Source organism: Chrysochloris asiatica, unplaced genomic scaffold (assembly GCF_000296735.1).
Source record: "Chrysochloris asiatica unplaced genomic scaffold, ChrAsi1.0 scaffold00056, whole genome shotgun sequence".
NCBI classification, from domain to species: Eukaryota; Metazoa; Chordata; class Mammalia; order Afrosoricida; family Chrysochloridae; genus Chrysochloris; species Chrysochloris asiatica.
The window spans coordinates 5,589,665-5,613,631 of NW_006408574.1; the positions used below are offsets into that span (position 1 = coordinate 5,589,665).

At 48.0% G+C, this 23,967-nt stretch overlaps 1 protein-coding gene across 2 annotated transcripts in view; it reads left to right on the forward strand.

Moving 5' to 3' along the window:
- DOCK8 (dedicator of cytokinesis 8) overlaps positions 1-23,967 on the forward strand; it is a 170,155-nt gene that overhangs the window by 59,736 nt on the left and 86,452 nt on the right. For both annotated transcript variants that reach the window (XM_006863731.1, XM_006863730.1), the window contains 9 exons: positions 1,317-1,476; positions 4,588-4,724; positions 5,269-5,362; positions 6,292-6,454; positions 15,956-16,073; positions 18,099-18,169; positions 19,777-19,915; positions 20,435-20,536; positions 23,165-23,260. In XM_006863731.1, the coding sequence (XP_006863793.1) occupies positions 1,317-1,476; positions 4,588-4,724; positions 5,269-5,362; positions 6,292-6,454; positions 15,956-16,073; positions 18,099-18,169; positions 19,777-19,915; positions 20,435-20,536; positions 23,165-23,260 (1,080 nt within the window). The remainder of the gene's footprint in view (positions 1-1,316; positions 1,477-4,587; positions 4,725-5,268; positions 5,363-6,291; positions 6,455-15,955; positions 16,074-18,098; positions 18,170-19,776; positions 19,916-20,434; positions 20,537-23,164; positions 23,261-23,967) is intronic.

The window sequence follows — 23,967 nt, forward strand, 5'->3', positions numbered from 1 at the left end:
CTTAGTTCTGGGATTCTAGTCCAGCTGGTCAGAACGGCTGCGGAGACACAGTGAAACTGACCTGTGTTGGATTCCCCTTGATTGTTGTTAAGGCTTTTGTTGTTGTCAAACGCCTCCCCAGGCACGACAGGATGCAACCCTACCCCTCCTGCACCGTCCTCACAGTTGCTCTATTGGAGCCCGTTGCTGCTGCCACTGCGTCATTCCATCTCGTTGGGGGTCTTCCTCTTTTTCACTGACCCTCCACTCTACCAAGCATGATGTCCTTCTCCAGGGACTGGTCCCTCCTGAGAATATATTCAGAGTACCAGAGATACGTCTTGTCTTTCCGGCTTCTATGAGCCTTCTGTGAGAAGCATTTCTTGAATATCACTTCCAGGTGCTCCTTGGAAGCCTTTCACACGGTCACTATGAATTGGAACTGACTCGATGGCACCTAATAACAACAATCAACTCTTCATCAACTTTTTGGTGCCATCCAGTCAGTTCCAAATCATAGCATCCCTGTCGAGGGTTTCCAAGAAGTGGCTGGTGGTTTTGAACCGCCGACCTGTGGTTAGCATCCAGTGCTTTTGCTACAGCTACACCAGGGCTCCAGCCTCCTACATTTCAAGTAAGGCTTGTTGGACTCAAGACCTTAGATTAAGACCTTGCTGTAATTCTAGATTGAGGAGGAAATCCTTGGAAGTGTTCTAAGTCTAATAAAGAAATCATTCGGAACCTTTTTTGGGTCTTTTGAAGCTTCCCAAAGTGACGTTTGAGAGCTTAGTAGAGGATACATAAAATGTTGTAGACTTAAGACTCCCCCATATGAACCCCCATCATGAAGTACACCCCCAAAGAAACATTCATTGATTAACTGGAATAACAGACCTTGAATTAAAAATTATTTTTTTCAGTTAAAGGTGTAATTTATTAGTTGAATGTAGCCTCTCTTTATATTTATTCCTTAAAAAACAACAAAGCTTAATTTCCTTCGCTGGCGCCAGCGGAGTTGTGTTTTTGCGTGTTGTCTTGGTCCCATCCTTTGTTGTTGTTGTTGTTGTTGGGTGCCATCGAGTCACGTTGCAATCCCACGTGTTACAGAGTTAGAACTGTCCCATGATGTACTTATTCTGAAAGCAGAGGGCCAAGTCTGTCTCCAGTGGAACCGCTGGGTGGATTCAAACCACCAATCTGCTTAGCAGCCAATTGCTTACCTGTTGCGGCACCAGGGGACTTCAGAGATGTCTGTCATGCTCACGTCAAGGGCCGTAGACTTGGGGTTGGTGCTACATATTGCTTGTTTGAGATGGTCTCTTTCCACTTCCCTCCAGAGTAAAGATAAGACTGAAAAACTCAAGCTTCAAGCGGAGTCCTTCTGCCAGCGTTTGGGGAAATACCGGATGCCCTTTGCCTGGGCTCCCCTAAGTTTAAACAGCTTCTTCAACATTTCCACTCTTGACAGGGAGGTGACTGACGCGGAGGCCATGGTCGGTAAGATTTTCAACCTTCCTACCAACTCCGAGGTCAACTGCTCAGTAACGGGGCTCAGGAACTGTGTCTTTCTGGGTGGTCGATGGTTAACATGCCCAATTGCTGACCAAAAGGTGCTGCGGAAGAAATGCCTGGTGATCTCCTTCCAAAAAAATCAACCATTGAAAAGCTGGCAGAGCAAAGTTCCACTCTGACACACGGGGTGATCGTAAGTCAGAATCAATTAGACAGCAAATGGTTGGGCTCTTTGGGGGCCAGGGCAGGGAGAACCGTAGGGTATCAGGAGTGAGAAGGAGATGGGTTGAATAGCACATGATTATGACCGAGGTACATGTGTTTCATTAGACAGAGGTCCACCAAACTATCACGAATGTGTGTGGAGCTTAAATATCTTCTTTGATAGTAAGATTTTTGGATGGAATGTTCCAGATGGATTGGCAGGTTACAGAATTAACTTTCAGTAGCCAACTGTCTTCAAAGTCAAACTCTTGAAAAATAACAAGGAAATCCTGAACCCAGCGTGTTCGACAAAGTCTCAGGGCTGAACGCCTCAACACAGGGAAAGCCCCAAGACTCAAGGCTCCCGGAGCAAAGCTCAGCCTTCTCAGCCCACATTCCCCCTCCCTCATTCTGCCAATAAAAGAGTGGGTGCCTGGACACCCACATACTGCTCCAGTATGCTTCGCTTATTTCTCTCTTTTGCATGTCTCGCCCTTGGTCTGTACCCGCCGTTCCCTTCCAGTCTGAGTGTGGAACTGCTCCAAGGGTTCAGAGTAGCTCAGTAAACCCACCCCACCACCTGCGGTGGAGTTTCCGGTTCCCTCAGTGCCTTAACACCCAGCAAAATCAGAAGCCTGGCTTCACATTTCCCACGTGTTCCTTTACTCTGCCACTTCTTAAATGCCTCCTTTGGAAGGGACGTGGCTACAAGGGTATTTTGTGACCATTGCTACTGCTATCCTGGAGTCGGGCTTGCATAATGAACACCAGTAAAACCCACGACTCCACCATGTCTGTCAGAGGAGAGCTGGGCTCCACTGGGTTCTCAGGGGCTGATTTTGCAGAAGTTAATTGCCAAGCTTTTCTTCCGAGGCACCTTTGGGATGGGCTCCAGCTTCCAATCTTGTGGTTAGTTTACCAATCCTAATCCCTTGGGTTATGTCTGACTTGTCAAGAATAAACTTCACTTTATTGAACCTTGACCTTCACACCACAACTTTTATTTTATTTTTATGCCAACTTCTATGTAAACCCCCATAGCCTTATTTGAAAGCTCTGAGCATAGAGTGTAGAAGCCATTGAAAGCCAGGTAAGTTCAGGCATAGAGCATGCTGGGGCCTCAGTAACAGACAGGAAGTGGGGGAGGGAGGAGCACAGCTAAAAGATGAATGAGCCCAAGTTCAATGGCTGAGAAGCTATCAGAAGATGCAGCGTGTGTTACCAGGACAGGCAGTGGTGACAGAAAGTTCCAATCTCACATCATGGGAAGTATCAAGATTACGAAGATGCTCAAAGACAGAGATTGCCTGCCTTAGGGTTGCAGGGACGCTGGCCAGTCACAGTGGAGCCCCTGTGTTTTAGCATACCAGCATCAGGAAGACCCCAAAGGGGAATACGAAATAACGAAACTGAGTCGAGGTCCCCAGCCTAGGATATCAGGGTTTTGATCCCTACTGGGGGGCAAGTCAAGCAAGACAGGGCCCCTGCTCTACTGCCTGGTCACATTGTTGTTGTTAAGTGTTGTTGAGTTGGTTCTGACTCATAGCGGCCCTGTATAGGGTTTCTGAGGAGCGGCTGGTGAGTTTGAACCGCTGATCTTGTGGTTCAAACTGAACTTGAGGTCAGTCCTTATCCTACAGCGCCACAGCGGGACTCCACATAGTGAGACAAAAAAGACCCAAACCCCCTGCCGTCAGTCCATACTGACTCATTGCGACCCTCTATGACAGATCAGAACTGTCCCATAGGGTCACCAAGCCTGTATACCTTTACAAAAGCAGACGGCCTAATCTTTTGTCTACGGAGCAGCTGGTGTATTCAAACCACCGACCTATTAGTGCTGAGCAGTTTAAGCACTGCGCCAACGGGGCTCCTTCATCTAGTGAGAGCCAAGGAAAGCTGGGGTTCAGGAGGGAGGAAGGCTGACCCCAGTCTGTTTGGGCCGTGATCCCTTGAGGGGCATCTGAGTCCAGGCCACTCCCAGTGGAATTCAAGTGTAAAAATAAACCATCTCTGCAGCCTCGGTCTGGCTCTGGCTGGCCATCTGGTCAGCCCTGGTCTCCAGGCAGGAGGCGCTTCAGCCACTCCTGGCCTCTCCACTCCCTTAGATACAAACACGCAGTGGGAGGGCACCAGGGACGCCAGCCAGAGGACCAGGGGAGGCAGAACCAGAGGGGAGATGTCCATTAGAAACACCGTGGTCACATCCAGCATCCTTGTTAATGACCTGGCTGCTGCTGTTGGATGCCTTCGAGTCCGTTCTGACTCAGAGCGACCCCATAGCACATAGAGGTGTGTCCGAGAATTCCCTAGGAGGTCGTCTTGTCGGGGGCAGATCACCAAGTCTTTTTCCCTTATTGATCGGCTGGTGAGCTTGAACCACTGACGTTTCAGTTAGCAAGCGAGCGCTTAACCGCTGTGCCACCAGATTTCCTTCTCAATGGCTTTGAACAGATGAAAAAAAAAAAAAAGAAAAAACAGCTGCTGTCAAGTCAACACCTAGCTGTTGTGTTGTTGTTGTGTGTCGTGGAGTCGATTCCGAGTTTCAGGGTTTCCGAGACTGTGAATCTTTACAGGAGCAGAAAGCCTCCTCTTTATAGTATGTGAGGGGGGTTTCCAAAAAGTTCACAGTAAAATGGAATTGAGAGACACTGGAAGTCCCTCGTATATGATAAAGGCGTCCCAGGGTGTCAAGCACTCGACTGCTAACTGAAAAGGTAGCAGCTCCAGTCCACAAGGAGGTACCTTGGAAGAAAGACCTGGCTATCTACTTCCCAAAAAATCAGTCCTTGAAAGCCAAGGAGCACAGTTCTGCTCTGGCATGCCAGCACGGACAAGTGTTTGTCTCTCAAGAGAAGGACTTGTTGAAGAATGACAATCCTCTTCTTCAAGGGAGAAACTCCATGGGCGAGCGGAGGACTCTGTCCCAGCCCAGAGGTCTCTCGGAGCGAGCCCTGTCTTTGGAGGAAAATGGGCTGGGATCCAACTTCAAAGCCACCAGCAGGACCATCAGCAGTTTTTTCAAGCAGGTATTTTGTCCGTGTTCGATTGCACCTGGGTTTGCTCCCTTTGGGGAAGCGGTGATGGAACTACTGGGGAGGGGCAGGGCAAGTAGAGGTGATGATCTAGAAAGGGGGAGCAAAGCCTCAAGGTTGTTTGTACAAAGCTGGGGTGATGGTCTTGTACTATAGGAACGTATGGTGGGAGCATTAGGTGGCTGGAGGAGAGCTGTGTTGGGAGAATAGAGAAGGAATGTTTGACAAAAGATTGAACTCAGTGATTTCTAATTTCTACGGAGGATGAGTTCAAAAAAATAGTAATCAAACTTAAAGATAAAAGGCTTCCCAGAATGGTGGGCCCCTAACCCAGGAGTCAGGGGTCCTGGTGTGGCTCTATAGAAGTATTGGACTGATCACGGTAAGGTTGGCGGTTCAAACCTACCAGCATTCCTTGGAAACCCTATATTGTGTTGCTATGAGTTGGAACCTACTCGATGGCACTTAACAACCGCAGCAACCGCCCAGGAGTGAAGGGCACTTCTTTACTAACACACCGTTCGTTTCTCTTTGACAGGAGGGAGATCGCCTGAGTGACGAGGACTTGTTCAAGTTCCTAGCAGACTACAAACGGTCTTCGTCCCTGCAGAGAAGGGTCAAATCGATTCCAGGTAGGGATACCAGACTGTCTCCTGCTGGCATTTATAAAATCTCCTCCTAGTAGCTTGTGAAACATGGTTCACAATCTGACTTGGTCTACGTTTCTGACCAATCTGTTCATGTTCTGTCTTCTTAAAGACCATGCGTTAGAGCGGGCCTGTCAGAGATCTGTTTGTTCCAACAAAAACTGTCGGTTCTCCACTCGCTTTTGACTCATGGCAACCCCATGGGCGCCCATTGCCTCCAGGGAAGTACAGTGTAGTGCCCTACTGTAGTGTGGCACTATGGGTTAATGCACCAGACTCCAAAGCCGTTTGAACTGCAAAGTCGGCGGGTCAAGCTCACCAGCTGCTCTTTGGAAACCCTATACAGGGTCGCTATGGGTCAGGATCGACTCAACAGTACTTAACAACAACAACAAGTGTCAAAGCAGTAAGCATCCCGTTCCTTTATGGTGCTCCAAAAGGAACTCAGCTCACTTCTGCAGCACCCTAGGGCCCCAGAGGACTCAGTTGAAAACCGCCTGTGTTTAATGCTGGTTGTGTGTGGAAGCTAGAGACCTGGGGTGGCGCTGTAGGATAAGCATTGGACTGTTTAACCATAAAGTCGGTGGTGCAAACCCACCAGTCACTCCTCAGAAACCCTACACAGGGTGGCTCTGAGTCGGAACCGACTGAGCGGCACACAAGAAGAAGAACCATGTGTATGGGAATTGCTCCACTGGGCACCCCTCCCCTACTCACTTCACAGCTTTTTTTTTTGTAATTTGCAGAAACTGAAACTCAGCCATCACCATGCATGCATTTTCCTCAAACTGTACGAAAATACCTGAGGATTCCTGAGCTCGTACGCCCCCCACCCAGTACTTAACGCTTATAGGAGAATACTGAGAATCACGTGGCTGGGGCATCACTAAAACCGGCCCATGTTCTCCCCGCAGGTTTCCTTAAACTGGAGATCTCCCCAGCTCCGGACACACTCAGCTGCTGCCTCACCCCCGAATTGTTACCAGTGATACCATTCCCGGAAAACCGGACACGTCCACACAAAGAGATTTTGGAATTCCCCATCCGGGAGGTATATGTCCCTCATACTGTGTACAGGTAAGTGGCAAAGGCTCATGGGAAACCATGACTCCCCGACCCCGAGTTTTATTGGGGCGATGCTTTGATCTTGTTCCTGCTGGGGCAGCGCAGCAAGTTTGCAGAGTTGTGACTGTCATTTCTGCCTGTCTTTCCCAAAGTGGTTTTATTTAAATAAGTCTTCTTAGCTCTGGTAGCGTAGTGGTTACAAATCGGGCTGCTAACCTCAGAGTCAGCAGTTCAAAACTACCAGCCGTTCCGCGGGAGAAAGATGAGGCTTTCTGCTTCCATAAAGATTTACAGCAGGCTTGTAGGATATACACTTTGGTTGGTTGTTGATGCATGGAGGGGATTGTAACCATAGCAATGAAATGATATACAATAGGATGAATGTAAAACGAATGTTCTCCCATGTAAACTATCACATAATTCACAATAAAGCATTAAAAAAAAAAAAGATTTACAGCCTCGGAAACCCTGTACAGGGTCGCTATGAGTTGGAACCGACCCCACGGCACATAACAAGAAGAACCTGATACTTTGATCATAACTAGAATCTAGGCTCACAATGACCCTCGAGAACAAAGTAGAACTGCTCCATAGGGTTTCCGACACAGGACATCTTTACAGAAGCAGACTGGCCTCAGCGTCCTCAGAAAAGAGGCTGGTAGGTTCGAACCACTGACCTTTCAGTTAGTAGTGAGCGCTTAAGCTCTGTGTCATCCAACCACTGCCGTAAGTCGGTTTCGACTCAGAGCGACCCTGGGCAGCAAGTAGCCAAGGCTGTGAATCTTGGTGGGAGTAGAAAGCCTCATCTTTCTAATGCAGAGCTGGTGGTGGGTTTGAACAATTAATTGGCTTTGTGGTTAGCAGTCCAGTGCTTACCCTACTGTGTGACCAGAGTTCCCAAAATCTAGGACCATACTGGATGCAATTGTTCCGGAAATGAAAAATACCTTCTAGTCATTACCTTGGTTTTTCTAGGTATAAACCCAAAAACCCCACCGCCAGTGAGTCCATTGTGATTCCTAGTGTCCCCACAGGACCGGGCGGGTACAACTGTGCTGTAGTGTTTCCGGGGCTGTAATCTTCCTGGGAACATAGTGCCTCATTGTTCTCTCTCAGAGCAACTGGTAGGTTCAAACCTCCAACCTTTCTATTACCATCCCGGTGCTTAAGCCACTGCACCACCAGGATGCTGTGTACAGAAAGACAAGAACAAGGGGTCCCCCAAAAAATGTTCTCGTTGCTTAAAAACAGGTGTTTCTCTCTAGACCCACTTGTTGTTGTTAAATGTCATCAAGTTGGTTGTGACTCATAGTGGCCCGATATAGAGTTTCTGAGAAGTGGCTTGTGAGCTTCAACCGCCGCCCACAGGAATTTACGGTCATGATAGAAATGATCTATGTTTATACTGTCGGGTACAAGAACCACTCACCACATGTGGCTGTTTAACGTGGGAAACGTGGCCAGCACTGCCCGTTGGATTTGACACCATTGTCAAGGTCACTTCAATTGAATGCCAGTAACTGCATGTGGACTTTGGGCAACACAGAGCTCCATCGAGGCCTGGACCAGTAACTTGAAGTATTGGCCTCCAAATGTGGAGGAGGAGGGGGCAGTAAGCCCAAAGCAAGAGACTGGCAACTCCAGGGCTCAAGTCCAGGAGGTTACTAAGGAGACTTTCATAGGAGGTGAGCCCTGGGTAGCAATAGGACTGGGCCAATCCTCCGTGCCCCCGTGGGAGGCAGGGGTCGGGGGCCTTGGGTGAACAAAGGTGGCTCCGTGCCAGGACTTGGACTTGCAAAAGGCCACCCCATTAGGTGTTACATGAGAGTGATTTAGCAAACGGAAGTGGGTTATCAGGAAGCAAGAATGACCATATTCAGCCTCACAAGACCTGTTGCCCTCAAGACCATAAAAAGTTGGGCTGCCTCAGTTTTCCAGTGGTGCCCCTGACCTTTTGCACAGGACTGGGAGGGGCATTACCAGCACAGAGCTGCCCAGGGCTTTACAGCTCATGGATTTTTACTTACTTAAGAGATTTTTCAGAATGCACTTTGGAAACAAGTGTCTTCTTCCACCATTCAGAAATGATATTCTGTTGTTAACATTTGTTGGTGGTTTTTTTTTTAGTTTTTATTGTGAATTGAGTGATAGTTTACAAGGGAGAACATCAGTTTTACACTCATGCTATCACTGCAATGATTACAATCTTCTCCGTGCATCATCATTCCACAGTATTTGCTTCTATTCCCTCTGTGTTTTGGTTTTTTGGGGGGCAGGGGATGTACCCAGAAACACGCAGGAATATATAAGAATTTAAACAACCTAAGGGCACATTCTGCAAGCCTGCCCCTTGGCCACCAGCACACAGCCTTTCTCTTTCCATGAATCTAGAGTCCTCAGCTGCTCCCTCTCTCCATGTCCTCATCTCTGTCTCCATCTTTGGTGTCGCTGCTTCTCTGGATAGGGTCCCACATTCCCAGATGACAAAATTGAGACCCAGAGAAGATTTGTGGTTTTTGTTGTTGTTGTTAAGTGCCATTGAGTTGGTTCCAACTCATAGTGACCCTTGCATAGGATTTTCGAGTCTGTCTATTTTTACTAGGGCAAAAAGTCTCATCTTTCTCCCACGGAGCAGCTGGTGAGCTTGAACTGCCGATCTTATGGTTTGCAGCCCAGTGTCACCACACTCCCCAGAGGAGAGAAGTGAATGGCCAACTAGTTACTTTCAAGACAACTTGGACTCATGGCGACGCTTGTGTGTCAGAGGAGAACTGTGCTCCACTGCGTTTTCAGTGACTGAGTTTTCAGAAGTAGATTGCCAGTCCTTGCTTTCGAGGTGCCTCTCGGTGGACTCGAACCACCAACCTTTTAGTTAACAGCCAAACACTTAACCATCAGTGCCACCAGGGACTTGTATCCAACTCACAGTCAAAAAAATATCAACATTCGTCCCTGTATACACACACACACACACACACACTTAATCCTTCAAGAACCAGTGCCTCGTTTTCTATCCCCACATGCCTCAGATATAAGGTCATTGCAAACCTTCCCCCTTCCCAGAAAAGAGCCCCACCTGCATCCCCAATGCAGGCGGTTCAATTCCCCAATCCCTAGGGGGGCATGTTGTTGTTAAGTGCTGTCAAGTCGGTTCTGACCCATAGTGACCCTATATAGGGTTTCCGAGGAGCAGCTGGTGAGTTTGAACCGCCGACCTTGCAGTTCAAACCGCTTTGCCGTATGATGCATTAACCCACAGCGCCACACCAGGACTCATGGAGGCATGGCAATGTTTCCTTGAAGATGGGGTGCTCTGGGTCGTTTTAGACCCTTATCCTATAACTGAGGAAAATACCTCAGCGTTGGAATCAGCTTGCGCTGATGGAATCCTTCAGTTCTTCGACTTCTTCACAGCACTTAATCAGCCCTGGGAAGTGTTTACGACCCTCCACTCCCTGCTGCAAACATTATCCCTTAATTACATCACGGTGTGCTGGATGATTTAGAAATGGAGGAGACAGACTAGTCAGGACGGGGTACTGAGGCTCCTACTTGGCATCTTCAGAAACAAACACAGAGTGGACACCCTTTACTACCCTCCATGCTGTAGGAATGCCAAGACCACCCATTAAACACAGCTCTCGTCTCTTGGCAATGATAGAAGAAGAAAAATTCTGTCAAGGTTGTTTGAAGGCTGTGATAGTTAAGGCTTTGTGTCCACTGGACTGGGGCAGATTCACAGGGGTCTGGCAGTAGAGATGTAGCTATCCCCCACAATGTAATTTGATGTGATAAACCAAGAAGAGGATTAAGACTGCAAGGTCTTCAACCACGAGATCAGTGGTTCTAACTCACCAGCTGCTCCTTGGAAACCCTATACAGGGTCTCTATGTGTCAGAACCAACTCAACAGCACTTAACAACACTCCTGGTGTGACGTTGTAAGATCAGCACTGGACTTCAAACAAAGTCAGCAGTTCAAACCCACCAGCTTCTCCTTGGAAACCCTGTTGTTGTTAAGTGCCAGCAAGTCAGTTCCTATGAGTCAGAACCAACTCCACAGCACTTAACAACAACAACACACCACCCTTGGAGTCCTGTTGTGGCACTGTAACATAAGCACTGGACTGTTAACCATAAGGTCAGCAGTTCAAACCCACCAGCCGCTCCTTGGAAACCCTATACAGGCTGGAGAAGAGTCGGGACCAACTTGGTGACACTTCACAATGACACACGACCCTTAATCCCACTACCACCATGGTCTGATTTATGGGAGAGTCCCAACCATGTGGCATGCAAAACCTTTCATCTTACAAGAGATACAAGGAGAGACTCAAGCAGAAAAAAAGGGACTGACGCCCACCAGCACAGAAGAGCGGGGAGTCCCACCCTTCAGACCTGGGACCCCTGCACTCTGAAGCTCTTACATGCTAGGGAAGATGGAGACTAAGGCCTACATAGGCACATCTCTAAGGAATACGGGGAGTCTGGGTGTGGCCCTGTGGGTTAATGCACTGGACTGCAAAGTCTGCAAACTGTAAGATCACCAGCTGCTCCTTGGAAATCCTATACAGAGTCGCTATAGGTCAGAACCGACTCAATGGCACCTCACAACAACAAGAGAGTCCAATGCACAATGCATTATTAGTTAAGGTAACTACTGTTGGGCGTTTTTAAGAAGACTTCAGGGGGTATTCTGAGTTTAAGGTTTCAAGATTATCTCAAGGCAATAGGATGAACCCTAGATAAGATTGTTAAATTGCTAAACTTGTCTTGGTGGCCTGGTCTCATTTCTGCCAAGTTTCTCCTCTTTTTGTCCCCTCTGTCATCTTCCCGCATCTCAGAAAGTTGACTCCTCATGACTTTTCTGCCCCAGGTCCCCCCAGAATAAAGGGGTTCTTCTTAAGCAAAGATCTCTGCACTTATTCTCAGTATGTGACCAGTGCCATTAATCACTAAGTAGCTGCCACAATTAAAATGAGCCTACGGTGGGGGCACAGTATTACCAGTTCAGTATTGACAACCATTCCTGGTTCTTTCAGAAAAGCAATGCTTGAACTGAGTTGAAAATTCTGAACACATTCTGTGTGGGCTGTGACCGGCAGGGTGTCTTTCCCTGTTGACCATGGCTGTTTCTATGTCTGGTTCCAGCCACCCCTGGGTAGCACAAATGGTTAAGCTCTCTGCAGTGAACAAAAAGGCTAGAGGTTTGAATCCTCCCAGATGTACCTCAGAAGAAACACCTGGCAATCTGCTTCTAAAAAACCAGCCATTGAAAACCCTTCAGAGGCCAGTCTTGCTCAGACACCACATGAGGGCCTCGTGAGTCAGAATTGACACAAGGACAAGTGTTCTGGTTGGTTGGTTGTTCAAATCCGGGCACAGCTGTATAGCTTTAAATAAATAGCAAAGATGACAATTAAGATCGATACAACATGTAAAGTCAGGGACAAGTCTTTTTTTATTAGGAATCTCCTCATGAATTTGAAATCCAGTTGTGCTTATAAAAATTTTATCTGCCTTAACCTGGAGGGATATCATTGTTGACATCAGTTAGATCTTGGCTGAAAGCAGAGAATACCAGAAAGATATTTACTTGTGTTTTATTGACTATGCAAAGGCATTTGACTGTATGGATCATAACAAACTATGGATAACATTGCCAAGAATGGGTATTCCAGAAGACTTCATTGTGCTCATGGGAAACCTGTACGTATACCAAGAGGCAGCCATTGGTTCAGAATCAGGAAAGGTGTGCACCAGGGCTGTATCCTTCCACCATACTTAGTCTGTACGCTGAGCAAGTAATCTGAGAAGCTGGATTATATGAAGAAGAATGTGTCATCAGGATTGGAGAAAGAATTAGAAAACTGAAATACGCAGATGATACAAACTGCTTGCTAAAAGCGAAGAGAACTTGAAGCTATTACTACCACCTTTAGCATGGATTACACCTCAGAGTAAAGAAAACTAAAATCCTTACTGCTGGACTAATAAATAACATCATGATAAACGGAGAAAACACTGAAGTTGTTGAAGACTTCTTTTTGCTGGGATCCACCATCAACACTCATGGAAACAGCAGTCAAGAAATCAAAGGACGTATTTATTGCATTGGGCACGTTGTCTGCTAAACGCCTCCTTCAGCTATTCAAGAGGAAAGATGTCTCTGCGGACTAACGTAACCCAGGCTGTGGTTCTGTCAACAACGTCATACATGCGAAAGCTGGACAAACGAATAAGGAAAACCTTAGAAGAGGCCAGTCCTTGGAAAAGGACATCATGCTTAGCAAGGTAGCCGGTGGTCAAAAAAGAACACCCCCATGGAGCTGGATTAACATCCATGCCAGGTTTTCTTCAGAGGTCCTTGGGGAAGACTCGAACCAATTTTTTGGTGAGTAGCTGAGTGTGTCACCCCAGGAATAATTAGGGGCTCCCAAACCAGGAGTTTTGTTATAACAGCAAGTTCACTCCCTACGGATCAGAGCAGGGACACAGGACCCAGTAAGTGAGGTAAGCATGGGCTTACCTGAGCTTACTTACGAATATGTAGTTGGCTGTTTCACATGTTGTTCACCACACTCATATAAAACTCTTCACTACAGATTTGTAAGTAAGCTCACATAAACCCATGCTTACCTTGGGTACCCCGTCCCTGTCTTGTGAAAGAAGGTATTGTCTGTGTGAAAAGAAGCTTTAATTCTATAGGGAGAGGTTGTGGGTTTGGGAGAGAGACAGATGTCAGCCAGACCTAGAAGCAGAATTTTTGATGGGGTTTATTGTTGTTGTTGTTAAGTGCTGTCAAGTCGATTCCAACCCATAGCGACACTGTATAGGGTTTCTGAGGAGCAGCTGGTGAACTTGAACCGCTGACTTTGCGGTTCAAACAGCTTTGCTGGCGCATAAATCTGCAGCACCACACCAGGACTCCTTTGATGGGGTGAGACATTTGAAATTGTCCAGTATGAATTAGTGAGTAAGCACAGGTCAGCCCGTGCTCACCGTATTGATGGGTCCTCGAGATCCGAGACCTGGATACAAACTAGGGTGTCCTGAAACAGTCCCGGTAAGAAGCTTTTTGAGAAAGCTATGGCCAGACGGTAAAACCAGGTTGATAAACAGGATTAGCCAAATCTGAGTTAGTTATGACTTTCTCCCTGCAAGCCCAAAAACCCACCTGAACCCATGCCTGGTCTTTTCTCCATGTGGCCCAGCCGCTGGTCTCAGAGGGAACAGCTGTTTTCTGGTGGAGTCTGAATGGAAGCCAGGGAGACCAGAGTCTGGAGATCACAGTGATGAAGTTGTAATGAGCTTGTTAAACTCGGGCAGGCCCTTTAACTGGTGATTACAGGAGTGAAATCTACATCCAGTACATTTTCATCTCTCTGCTGCCTAAGAGCCTTGGAGGGCTTGTTTATCCAATTATCAGACTCTCTGTGGAGGGCTGTGCTTGCTCAGAACAAGGCTCGCCACCAAAACATGATTTCTTTGATGGATAATTAGCCGCCTCCTTTTCAGTGGAATGTTCCCAGGCAGGAAGAGTCGTCCTTCACATAGCTAGCCTGGTATCTGGTCTAAAGGGGAGGGAGTGGGGTGGGGTGGGGGTGAGGGCTGTATTCCACATCACAGGGCTGTTTTAAGGGGATGTTGTGATTGTTAGCTGTCCACAACTCATGGGGGGCCCAGGTGCAATGCAATAAAATGCAATCCATCCCAAGGATGGGTTAGGGATTGGACTGTTGTACTCTATAGGTTTTTATTGACTGATTTAGGACATTGATCACCAGGCCTTTCTTCCTACTCCATCTTAGTCCAGAAGCTCCTCTGCTCAACAACACTGCAACACACAAGTCTCCACAGACAGAAACCCCATACAGGGTCTCTGTGAGTCACAACCATCTTGACGGCACTTCACAACAACAACAGCTAGAGTTTCAGTGTTGGAGCCTTGTGGTGTTGTGTGATAACACACTACACTGGGCTGTTAACCTGAGTCATACTGAATCCACTACCGCTCAGCAGGGAAAAGATAAGGCTTTCTGCTGTCCTAAAGACTTACAGCCCCCAAAACCCTATACGATGAGCCCTGATGTGGCACCATAGGATAAGCACTCTACCTCAAGGTCGGTTTGAACCACAGGGTCAGCGGTTCAAATCCACCAGCCGCTCCTCAGAGTCTATGCAGAGTCTCTATGAGTCGGAGCCAACTCGATGGCACTTAACAACAATAAAACCCACCAGGTTGCTACGTATGAGGCAGAGTCCTGGCGTAGTGCCATGGGATAATGCACTGGACCATGAGGACGATTTGAATTGCAAGGTTGGAGGTTCAAATTCACCAGCCATTCCTCGGAAACCCCATACAGGGTCTCTGTGAATTGGAACCGACTCAACAGCACTTAAAAACAACAACATGTATCAGAACCAACTCAAAGGCACACAACAAACTTGGTTTCAATTATGTATCAGGAATACAGTCTTCGCTTTCCTGATGCCTTGCCCCCAAACTCAATGACCGAGCTGTTATTCTAAGTCAAAATAGAATATTATTGTTTTATGATTCATCTTTTCTTACTAGAGAGGAAAAAATGTGGAGGAAGCCAATTGCATTAAGGTTTATCTGCAACAGTGTTGTTGTTGTGAAGAGCCATGCAGTCGGTTCCTACCCAAAGCGACACTGTGTAGCATTTCCAAGGAGCAGCTTTGGTTTTGCTTAAACACTGTTCCAATACAACATTCCGCCACTAGAGGGCAGAATTTACTCACTTTTTAACATCTCTGGTGGTGGTTTTGGCACAGGATTTTCCTTTAACTTGTTTATACCTTTATGTTTTGAGTTGAGACATCACACACTGTCTTGGGAGATTTGGGAAGTGGGTCTGAGAAATGTAGCTTGTGTTGGAAAATGAAGCTAAATCAGTACATAAAGCTATGTTGGTGGACAGTTGAAACAACTTCATAAAGCCTTGTTGTGAAATGCCGTCGAGTCAGTTCTGACTCATAGCGACCCTGTATAGGGTTTACGAGGAGCAGCTGGTGGCTTTGAACTGCCAACCTTGTGCGAAAGCCAGCGTTGATCCTACAGCGCCATACCAGGCATCCTGAAAGGTTAGCGAGGGAACGAAAAGAGAGAAGGGAATGAAACTAGGCAACCAGATTGTAAAGTGAGTGGAATCATTTTTGTTTTCTTCTCTGGAGCTCAGGGATATGACTGTCTCTAGGCAGATCCCATAGTCCTGGACACAGAGCTTTCTAAACGGCACAAGGTGCATCTGTATAGGTGCCCGGACCCAGCAGGGGAGGGATGTGGCTGGTGAGTATCTGGTGTCTGTGAGTGGAACAGGAAGAAATCAACAAGTGTCCATTCACACCTCCAAAACCAACTCAACATCTGAAGGGAAAAACACCTTCCAAACAGCCCAGCCGCCCCGCAGTGTAAACCTCACCTCTGCATTCAGCGAAGAACTTGATTCAACTCAGCTCGCAACCCGGCTCTTTCTCTTTTCTTTTCTAGAAACCTTCTCTATGTCTATCCTCAGAGGCTGAACTTTGCTAACAAGTTAGCATCTGCTCGGAACATCACAGTTAAGATCCAGTTCATGAGTGGGGAGGACGCAAGCAACGCTCTGCCGGTAAGGAGGGGTGTGAGCATTTACTTCTAACCAGGCTGGGCTGGACCATCTTGTGGACTCACATGGACAACAGCTGGTGTCCGTCCATGTACTTGAACCAACTCAGCTCATGTGTCAGCGTGGGACTGAGCTGTGGTTATGGGGAAGGGTCCTATGTGTTTGGGAAGAAACGAAGGGCTGAATGAAGAGATAAGACCTCTTGCGTTGTCCCCACTCTGGGCTCTGGCAGGTCATCATGGGGCAGGTTTCCAGGTAGAGTTGAATGGTCCTGAACAGCCATAGAGCCCAGCCCGAGGGGCAAGCAGTTAGGGGGTCCATGCCAACCTGTCCCTCCCCAGCCAGCATGGGGATTTATGACTTCATCTCAAGGAAACGCCAAACAAAAATTAATTCCAACTCATAGTGACCCGTGTGTTATAGAGGAGAAGCGAGCCTCCGAGGGTGTTCCTGGATGCCATTACCCTGATGGAAGCCGATCACAATAGTGACCCGTGTGTTATAGAGGAGAAGCGAGCCTCCGAGGGTGTTCCTGGCTGCCATTACCCTTATGGAAGCCGATCACCATAGTGACCCGTGTGTTATAGAGGAGAAGCGAGCCTCCGAGGGTGTTCCTGGATGCCATTACCCTGATGGAAGCTGATCACCATAGTGACCCGTGTGTTATAGAGGAGAAGCGAGCCTCCGAGGGTGTTCCTGGCTGCCATTACCCTTATGGAAGCAGATCACCATGCCTTTCTTTCACAGCACCACTGAGTGGTTTCTGACCTCCAGCTTTTCAGTGAATGTTGTTGTTAGGTGCAGTCAAGATGGTTTTGACTCATAATGACCCTATATAGCATTTCCAGGAGTCCTGGTGTGGCACTGTGGGTTAATGCACCAGACTGCAGAGCTGTTTGAACTGCAAGGTCGGCACTTCAAGCTCACCAGCTGCTCCTCGGAAACCCTGCACAGGGTCGCTATGGGTCGGAATTGACTCGGTGGCACTTAACAACAACAACAAATAGCATTTCTGAGGCTGTCAGTCTTTACGGGAGCAGAAAACCTTATCTTTTTCCCTTGGAGCCACCGGTGGGTTTGAACCACTAACCTTGTGCTTCAGTGTTGACCTTGCATTGCATCCAGTGCTCCTCATTCTAGTGAAATGTTGTTGTCAAGTGCTATGGAGTCAGTTCTGACTTACAGTGACCCTGTACAGGGTTTCCAAGGAGTGGCTGGTGGCTTTGAACCACCAACCTTGTGGTTCGAAGTCCAGGGCTTATCCCACAGCACTACACCAAGACTATTATTTATGCTACTCAGGAGGTCTCATCTGGAGGAAGAGGTTCTTTGTAACTTTGGTTAAAGGTCAAGTCATGTGCCTTTTGGGCTGCAGTTGAGTTGTGTAGGAGGAGAATATTGAAAGTCCCATGGACTGCCAGAAGAACAAACCAATCTAAGTTGGAAGACGTGCAGCCAGAATGCTCCTTAGAAGCCAAGATGGCCAGACTTCATCACTCATATTGGGACATATTATCAGGTGGGACCAATCCATGGAGAAGGACATCGTGCTTGGTAAAGCGGAGGGTCAGCAAACAAGAGGGAGACCCCCAACAAGATGGATTGGCGCAGTGGCAGCAGCAGTGGGCTCAAGCAAACCAGCAATTGTGAGGGTGACTCAGGACCGGCGTTTCGTCCTCTTGTGCACGGGGTCGCTATGGGTTGGAACGGACACTCCAGTGCCTAACAGTAACTTAACCACAGCCTCCAGGAATGTTTCCAAAATGGACAAGGATGTGACCACACCCAGCGACCAGATCTATGTCTTTGAATGAAGCAGAGCCTGCGCCCGGGATCCGTCACCGAGGGCAGAAGTGTGTGGCTTTGTCCTGCAATGCAGACCCGCGGGCAGTGGAGAGAGGAACCCTCGGCCACTCATTTTGCTCTTTGGTGTCTCCATTTACACTTCAGAACCAGTTCTTGTGCATTGATGTGGTGATCCCATTGTAGAGCCAAGCATGAGAGCATCCTTTCTCTTTTGATGGACAGGTCATCTTCGGAAAGTCCAACGGGCCTGAATTTCTGCCAGAAGTGTACACCGCCATCACGTACCATAATAAGTAAGTACATCTGAAAGTTCTAACTGTTCACCAAAGTTGTTTCAGTGTCTCCTGCCTGGTCTGAACTCTCTGGGAGATTCCTCCCAACAGATGTTGTGATGTAGAGCCTCACGGACAGAGAACGTTCTTGCTACCTCTGTGATTCTCTGGTGGAGATGCACAGTCTAAGACTGAGGGGAGAACAGATCTTCAGGAACCTAATAGTGTCTTCTTGAGTTTTCTAGAACCTTCTAGGATGACACAGAGACATTATATGGTGTGCTGTAAACACATCACTTACTTTGAGATTTGGTGAGGGGGAGGGGGAACCAGGAATAGAACCCAGTCCTCCCCATCTGGTTTCTCCTCTCTTAGACACCGCCCCCTGCTGCCTCACTGTCCACTTGAAGAACATGTAAGTTGGAGAAATGTAGCGTTCATTACTAAGTCTGTAAACTGAATGATGTCTCCAATGTTCTTCACATGTCAAACATGTTGTTGTGAGGTGCCATCAAGTTGATTCTGACTCATAGTGACCCCACACACAACAGAATGAAACACTACCCAGTCCTATACTCCACAGGGTTCTCAGTGAATGATTTTTCATAAGTAGATTCCACTCATGGTGCCCCCGTGTGTGTCTGAGAAGAACTGTGCTCCACAGGGTTCTCAGCGGATGATGTTTCGTAAGTAGATCCCACTCATGGCGCTCCCATGTGAGTCAGAGGAGAACTACGCGCCGTAGGATTTTCAGTGGCTAATTCTCTGGTAGCGTAGTGGTTACGAATCGGGCTGCGAACCTTAAGGTCAGTGGTTTGAAACTACCAGCCACTCCGCGGGAGAAAGATGAGGCTTTCTACTCCCGTAAGGATTTACACCCTCGGAAACCCTGTACAGGGTCGCTATGGGTCGGCTCCGACTCGAAGGCACTTAACAACAACAACAACAATTCTTCAGAACTAGATTGCCAGGACTTTCTTCCAAGGTGCCTCTGGGAGGACTTGAACCACCACCCTTTTGGTAGAGCATGTTCACTCTTTGCAGCCCCAGTGACTCCTGAGATTTTAAGGGCATTGAAAAAACCTTGTGACCTCACAATATGGTGAATATCATTCACGTCGATGAATTGTACGTGTGAAAACAGTTGAACTAGCAAATGCTTAGGTATCTACATGAGGGGGGCTTCAAAAAGTTTGTGGAGATAATGGAATTTCTCCATGCACTCTTTGAATCCCCCTTGTATCTCACCACATTGAAAAGTAAAATGAAAAAGGAACATAAAGGTCATCTGATATGCCTATCTATGCTCAGGCCTGTCCTCAGGGGACGATGGACAGGAGCTAGCGTCAGGATGCCTAATCTCGCCCCCTGCCAAGTAGAGGTGCCCCATTTTTCCATGTGAGGGGGTCGGGTTCTGTGGAAGCCTCTCCCCCGTGGAAGCAGTTTGCCGTCCGTGGCATGAGTCTAGTAACCTAAGCTTGACCTCAAAGACTTGAGACTCAGCATCCGGATACCCTGAAGTGAAGAGCCAGCATCTGAGGGGTGGAGGACGTGGGCTGACGCAGTCGCTAACACAGGAGACCTGCTCACACCAACAGTGATTTCTGTCCAATGTGTTTTCGGAACAGGTCGCCCGACTTTTACGAAGAGGTGAAAATCAAGCTCCCCGCCAAGCTCACCGTGAGTCACCACCTCCTGTTCACTTTCTACCACATCAGCTGCCAACAGAAGCAAGGCGCCTCGGTGGAAACCCTCCTGGGCTATTCAGTGAGTTGTTGGCCCTTCTCCTCAAGGTCCCCACTGAGAGAAACATCTAGCTATGTTCTTCCTGTCAGAAGTGTCACAGCACATCTTGACGAAGAGCAGGAAAGCAATGACTTAGCAAGAGAGGGATTTCAGGCATGGAGAGCTAGTGTGGGGCAGGATGATGAGAACAAGAGAATTACAGGCCTTCTGTCCACCTTTCGTGCACGGTGTGTCGGGGAGAAACTCGGCTCTGTTTGCCCCAGGAGGGTAAAGCAAATATTATTTCTCTAGCAAATACAAAAGGAAAAGTAGACACAGATGGGGTTCAGATGCATGCATACATTGACCCTCAAGAAAAATGCTACCATTTTGGCTCTGCAGGTGAGCACCAACAAGGTCGCTCAGGGAATTTCAAATGCAAAGACTCATGGTCAATATCTAGTCATCTTGTCATTGCCTTTGGTCATGAGAGCCAGATAAATTGCTCGAGGTCTGTGCTGTCAGAAATAACTGCTTTTCTCTTCACATCTTCTGACTTAGTGGCTGCCGATTCTGTTAAATGAACGCCTTCAGACGGGCTCCTACTGTCTGCCTATTGCCCTGGAGAAGCTACCACCCAACTATTCCATGCATTCTGCGGAGGTAATGCAACTGGCCACCCACAGGCTGCTCCCGGACCCACCTGTCCTCACGTTCAGCCCCACCCACCGGCTGCTCCGTGACCCACCTGTCCTCACGTTGAGCCCCACCCACCGGCTGCTCCCGGCCCACGGTCCTCATCTTCAGCCCCACCCACCAGCTGCTCCCCGACCCACCTGTCCTCACGTCCAGCCCCACCCACTGGCTGCTCCCGGCCCACGGTCCTCACCTTCAGCTCCACCCGGGAGGCCCAACCTGGGTTTTGGAGGAGATGAGCACAGTGTTTGCGGAGAGCACACTGGACTAAATATACCCAAACCGGTTGCCACTGAGTTGATTCCAACGTATGACGACCCAAAGCGTTCTGCTCCATAGCGATTTGATTTTTAATCTCTTTTACAATGTATTTTTAATTTTTCTATTCCTGGGTGCTGTCCATTCTCTCTCCCACACCCGTCCAGCCTGTGTGTAGATGGGAACTATTACTGGGGAGCCTACATGTAGTGGTTGTACCCACACAGCTGAGTTTTCAGAAGCAGATGGTCACACCTGTCCTCCATTGGGTCCACTGGGGGAGTTGAGTTCCAACCACCAACCTTTGGGTCACTAAGGTCCCTGCCATCAAGTCAATTCTAACTCGTATAGCTGTTGTTTGTGCCTTCCAGATGGTTCTGTCCCACAGAACCAAACACTGCCCACTCCCTCACAGTCCTGACAGCTGTTAGCCTTGAGCCCATTGCTGCTGTCACTGTGTGAGTCCATCTTGTTGGGGGTCTCCCTTGTTTACTCTGACCCTCCACTTCCCCAAGCATGACGTCCCTCTCCAGGGACGAAGTCTCGCCGTCCTTGTTTTCAGAAGCACTCAGGCTGTGCTCATTCCAAGACAGATGTACTCTTTCTTTGACTCTTGTCCACTCTGGGGTCACTGCTGGTATTTTAAATACCAGTGGCACACCTTCCAGCATCACAGCCACACGCAGGCCACCAGAGGATGACACGCAGACAGACGACATGCTGGTGGGATGACATGATTACCTGCCAAGCAACAAAGAGAGTGTCTGACCACCAAATCTTCTTGTCTTATCTGTTTACCCTAAATCATGTTGGCCCGGGACCGGGCAGCATTTCCTTCTGGTGTGCATAGGATCGCTAGGAGTCGGTACCGACTCAATGGCACCTAACAACAACAACAACGTTTCTAAATATACCCTGGCCTCCTCAAGCATCCTTTAACCCTATAGTGCCCAGTGCGGTAGCCACTAGCCCCACCTGGCCATGGAACACTTGACCGGCAAGCAGTCCAAATGGAGATGTCTTCTACATGCAAAATACACATCTGGTTTCAAAGACTGAAACAAAGAGTTCAGAACAGCTCCATCACACTCTTGGTTGAGTCCATATTGAAATGATCATCTTTGGGCTGTATGGAGCTAAACAATGTGTATTAATTTTGCACGTTCCTTTTCACTTTTTTTTAGCCGTGGCTACTAGAAGCTCTGGTAGCGTAGTGGTTACGAATCGGGCTGCGAACCTTACGGTCAGCAGTTCAAAACCACCAGCTGTCCCATAGGAGAAAGATGAGGCTTTCTGCTCCCAAAAAGATTTACAGCCTCGGAAACCCTGCACAAGGTCACTATGAGTTGGAATCGACTCCACGGCACATAACCAACCACCACGAGAAGATTTTAACTAACATGAATAGCTCACATTATATTATACTGCAACAGGAAAATCTGTGCAAAAGACTTCTTGAAGTATCAAAAAGTAGAGCTAACACTTGGAGACTATCTTTAAGGCACCTAACCCAAGATGGTAAGGTGGAGGGTCAGAGAAAAAGATGAAGACCCCCCCAGGAAGATGGATTGGCACAGTGGCAGCATCAATGGACTCAAGCGTGGCAACAATTGTGAGGTTGGCCCAGGACTGGGCAGTGTTTCGTTCTGTTGTGCACAGGGTCGCTGTGAGTCGGTACCAACTCGATGGTACCTAACAACAACAACCCAAGCCATGGTATTTTCCGTCACCTCATGTGCATGTGAAAGTTAGACAATGAGTATGGAATGCTTACAAAAGAACTGGTTCGGTGGGTGTAGAGCTGAACTTGAACCCAGAGCTCCTGACTCCAAGGTCTTTATTTTTAGGTGGGGTTGTTGTTGTTAAGGGCTGTGGAGTCAGTTCTGACACATAGCGACCCTTTATACGGTTTCCAAGGAGCAGTTGGGGGATTTAAACAGCTGACCTTGTGGTTTGCAGTCCAGTGCTGATCCTGCAATGCCAAACCAAGAGTCCTTTAGGTGGAGTGGGGAGGTGTTTCTGTAAGAAGCCCCTGGGTGGTACAAGCCATTTGACACACTTGACTGCTAACCTTAAGGTTAGAGGTTCAAGTCCACCCAGCGGCACCATGAAAGATAGGTCTAGTGGTGCTGTGCTTGTGAAAACTCAGCCCTGGAAGGCCCCGTGGAGCACGGTTCTATGTGACTCACAGGAGCTGCCCTACGTCAAAGCCACTCCACAGCAACTGGCTGCTTTCTATTTGTACGACCTTGACATTCATGGTCCAGGTTGCTGTTAGTCATCAGAAAAGGCGGACAGACAGCTAATCTTTCTGTTGTTTGCTTTCCTCTAACTCAGAAAGTCCCTCTGCAGAATCCTCCCATTAAGTGGGCTGAAGGACACAAGGGGGTGTTTAATATCGAAGTGCAAGCTGTGTCTTCTGTTCACACCCAGGTAAAGGAGCTCAAGGTCAATTTCTAGGCTGGTAGCAAAGACACGGGAGGCGGGAGGGCCAGGCGAATTATCTCTTTTTAATATACATTGTTGTTGTTGTTAAGTGCCGTCGAGTCGGTTCCGACCCATAGCGACCCTGTAAAGGGTTTCCGAGGGTGTAAATCTTTACGGGAGTAGAAAGCCTCATCTTTCTCCCGCGGAGCGACTGGTAGTTTCGAACCGCCGACCTTAAGGTTCGCAGCCCGATTCGTAACCACTACGCTACCAGAGCTCCTTTAATATACATTAACATATTTAATATTTTTTAAAAGCCTTCCAAGGTACCCAGTTTTCATATGACAGTAAAGTGTTTTGTGTTGGGGTTTTTTTTGTTTGTTTGTTTTTGTTTTAATGCTTTATTGTGAATTATGTGATAGTTTACATGGGAGGATCAGCTTCACATTGATTCCGTTGTATATTGTTTCCTTACCATGGTTACAATCCCTTCCATGCATCATCCATCAACCAAAGGGTATACCCTGCAAGCCTGCCCCCCGGTCGTCAACACACAGCCCCTCTCCCTCTCAGGGTCCAAAGTCTTCAGCCACTCCATCTCCCCACATCACCATCTCTGCCTCCATCCCTGGTATCACTGCTTCTCTGGGTAGGGTTCCGTTCTCTGCTCTTCTCCTTTGATGGTCTCAGGGACCTCCACTCCTAGACTGCAA